At 36.1% G+C, this 4009-nt stretch overlaps 1 protein-coding gene across 1 annotated transcript; it reads right to left on the bottom strand.

Annotated features, from left to right (window-relative positions):
* Positions 1-341: 341 nt before the first annotated feature.
* Positions 342-3662, bottom strand: LOC108632312 (uncharacterized). Its single transcript, XM_018036803.1, has one exon. It carries the CDS (start codon positions 3660-3662, stop codon positions 342-344), a length of 3321 nt encoding a protein of 1106 aa, XP_017892292.1.
* Between the last annotated feature and the right edge of the window lie 347 nt (positions 3663-4009).

Genomic DNA, 4009 nt, shown 5'->3' with positions numbered 1-4009 from the left:
TAATTAGATCATAAAGATATGCACTTTTAATGTTCCCATTGCAGGGAATCTTATAAAAGAACGGACAGTCTTTGGTTTAAATAAAATATCAATCACAGCGAAAAAAATTGCTCGAGGCCCAAAGCGAGCCAAAACAGGTTTAGACTAATCTTAACAAAATGGGGGAAAAGCTCTTGTGTCTTCACAAGGTAAAACCCCATTAACATTTTCAAAAACTAATTCTACACTAAAAACTACATTAAAAACTAACTTAATTCTAAAGGACTATTTACAACAGCAGAAAAAAAAAAAAAAAAAAAAGCTTATATTAGTTATTCTCTAAGGAACTCTCTGAGGAGTTATCACTCGCACCTTCGGTTCTGAAGAGCTAATAAGCGACTTTTAAGCTCTCGAATTATATCATCCTCAGATGATAACCACCAATATTTGGCTGTATTGAGCCTAGCAAAATTAAGGAAGTCCGTAGGAGGGATTCTCATTGAAAATGCAAACTTATCAGGGTTCAATATAAAGTCCGTAGCTTTAAATGCAATGCGTTTGTTAGCCCTATTTCTCCTCCAGTGGTACAGGATAGGTATGTTCAAACTGTTTTGAATAATACCTTGTTTATCACAATATATAAAAGCTTCTGGGTTTATATATCCGTTATTCATCTGCTCTTCTGCTGCAGCTGTACTTATAATTGCCAGTGATCTTATTAATTCATTCTTATTTTGAGGTAGTTTGGAGAAATATTGTCTGGCTAGATTGATTATGAATATATCTATTCTAGTAATGTTAGCTTGTTCATATAGGGTCATGTTGCTAATATAGTGTAACCAATTAGACTGCTGGGACCTATATAATGATAAGCATGCTCTTAAGCATTTTCTTTCAAAGGTTCGAAGTTTCTCCATAGACGTGTGGTTGATGTTCCACCATATAGGGGATGCATACGTTACAATTGGTCTGATTAAAATCATATAAAGGATGATTTTTGTTCTGGCAGCTATGTACCGGGAGAGGAATAATTTACTGTTTGCTACGAAGGCAGATCTAGCTTTGGCTAATTGCTTATCTAAGTGTATGTTTCCCCTCATTAAGTAATCTAGATGATAGCCTAAATACTTAACGGACTTTTCATGGGGTATGTCTACCATCTCGTTTGTACCAGGGATCTCTGTCTTAATATGGAAGTTGGTTATTCCTTGTCTACTCTTAGGTGAGAGGAGGCAGAGTGGTTTCCGGAAGAGGATAGTTACACATTTTGAAGGATTCAGCCTTAAGTTCCACATAGCATAGTATTTGTTGATTTTATCTACAATTTCCTCAAGATTCTCCTGAGTTTTTAGGGCATTGCTAGTTGTAACGTATATAATAAAATCGTCGGCAAAACCAATTCCTTTGTAAATGCTATTGTGTTGGTTTATGTCGAACAAGTGTAGAAGATCACATATATAAATATTGAACAATATAGGGGAGTTTACGGTGCCCTGTTGGAGACCTTCGAGTATTCTAAATTTAATGGATGATATATTGTTGTCGAGGTAGGTTACAAACGATTTATTTAGAATTATATCCCAAATCATTCTGATTAGGTAGGTCGGAAATTTTTTCTTGATCAGTCTGAATATAAGGCCGTTAATCCAAACAGAATCAAATGCTTTCTCCAAATCCAGTAATGCCGCTCCGACCAGCTTGCCATTACTAATGTCAGTGTTAATATCAGAAACTAGTTTATGGATTGCACGAGTTGTTGAATGATTGGTTTTGAACCCGAACTGTGTGTCCGGGAAGATATTAAGTTTGTTACAAATGTTGGTTATTTTGGAGTTGATAATTGCTTCATATACCTTACTTAAGTTTGGAGACAAGCTAATCGGTCGATAACTTGCAGGATTTGTTGGGTCTTTATCTTTTTTTATTACCGGTATTACTTTGGCCTCTTTCCATATTTTAGGGAAATAGTTGTGGTTGATGGCATTGTTAAATAAGACAACAAATTTCTCAATGATTGAGTCAAGGATATGCTTTAAAGCAATTGCAGGGATGCCGACAATTCCTGATGAACATTTGTTAGGAAGGTGTTTTAATATACTGCATACCGAAGCAAAGTTGCAGAAGAGGTTGTGCCAGCTGGCAGGGACTGTCGGATTAACAGCTAAATTTTGGTTATCGAAAGTTACATATGTAGCACTATTTTTTCTACGTTCGTCAAACTCGTAATAAAAATCGTTCGCTACCTCATCAACAATATTTTTGAGACTAGTGTTAGTGTTAAGATAGCGTGGTGAGTTTATGCTCTCAAAATAAGCACCAATAATCTTTAATTTGTCCTCAGATGAAGTGAAAATAACATGGTTATCAGATTTTATTGCATTATTGCAGTCTAGATTGCAACGATTTAATATCATATCACTATTTGCACCAATTTTAAGACTTTCAATTTGAATCGGGGGATTTGATCTGAAAATAGGATTTATCTTTGGGAAGAATGTTTCTGGGCATTTATGGTCAATTTGTTTGAGCGTGTTGACCCAATATCTGTGCATTGAATTTTTATATTCGGTATCGTGTAAATTCTTGATAATTTTAAGTAGATACTTAATACTGCTTATAAGAGAGGCACTTATATCTATATCTGAGACACGGACTTTATGGAGAATTTTCAATAGCTTGCTTTTCATTTTGTTCAGTCTTTTGATTTTTCTATTTACGTATATAAGCATGCTGTTTTTTCCTTCTACTGAAGGAGCGTTTCTATATAACACTTCCTTAATGTTGCTCGATAAGGACACTAGCCCTATTTCTATCTCTTGAATTGAGAGATTTCTATTTTCAGGTACATATACTGAGGGAGAGTCGTTAAGATCTTCTGCGAATTTATCCCACGATGTAGCTTTAAAGTTATACCTGAGAGGGAAGCTATCATGCCTTATGAAGGTGTCACCTTTTGGTAATGCAAATTCCATTGAGATGGCCGCATGGTCGCTATCATAAGGCAGCGTCGGAATTTTTCCATTTGTGCCATTTATCAAGCTCAGCCTGGCATCCACTATGCACATATCCAGAAATGACAATGCCGGGATAAAGGTAGGGTTATTAGCAGTGATGAATTTTGCTTTAAATGCGATGCTATTAGTTTCCTCCCATGTTTTCATATGAATCCCTCTAGCATTGTCGGTATAGTCGTTCCACGCGATTCTTCTAGCGTTTAAATCTCCGGCAAGGATATAGAAATGAGACTCGGATGCCAGGTTAAGCCTGATAAACAAGTTGTCTAATTCATTAATGAATAACCGCCGATTATCACTCGGAGCGTAGGCACTAATTAGAAATAAATGTTCGTTGCTTTGTGTGGTGATTTTGACTATTGTATATTCTAGTATTTTATTCTGTTTGGATGAAGGTTGTTTGATCAATTCAAATGGAATATCCTTTTTGAGCAAAATAGCCGTACCACCACCCAAAACAGCATTGGGTCTATCAGATCTCACAAAGTTATAATTTTTAAACGAAATTTTGTGTCTTGCGCTGAGTTTTGTTTCCGATATAAAGATAATATCGTGATTAAAATTATTTGCAAAATTATACAGGTCAAATCTCCTGCTGTTGGAGCAAATTGAGTTAGCGTTTATAGCTGCTATTTTCAACGTATTGATCTTGGTAGCTGAACTATTCATAATTGGTATGGCAGAAGGTGTTTAGTATGAATTCAATCTTTTCTGAGTTGGCGGCGACCTGATTTATCAGAGTATTAAACTGAGTTTTTATAGTACTAATAATCTCGTTTTTAAACCTGGATATCCATTCCAGCGACCGTTCGTCTTGTTTTGCTTCTGATAAATTCGGTGAATTTTGGTTCACTTCCCATCTATCCAGTCTTGAATCATGAGGCTCGTTGTTGCGGTAGATATTCTGAGTTGCTGGTCCTTGGTCCATACGTCTACCACCTGTAGCATGCGCAAAGGAGACATCCTTCCTTACTGAGGCAGCTAATGCGGCGATCTTCTTGGTGGTATTATTTTTT

This window comes from Ceratina calcarata, unplaced genomic scaffold, assembly GCF_001652005.2.
Source record: "Ceratina calcarata isolate Rehan_Ccalc_2016 unplaced genomic scaffold, ASM165200v1 scaffold1530, whole genome shotgun sequence".
Lineage (NCBI taxonomy): Eukaryota > Metazoa > Arthropoda > Insecta > Hymenoptera > Apidae > Ceratina > Ceratina calcarata.
This window is presented reverse-complemented; position numbering and strand designations above follow the sequence as displayed.

Coding starts and splice junctions, on each gene's coding strand:
- LOC108632312 (XM_018036803.1), bottom strand. CDS start 3,662: ATGAATAGTTCAGCTACCAAGATCAATACGTTGAAAATAGCAGCTATA.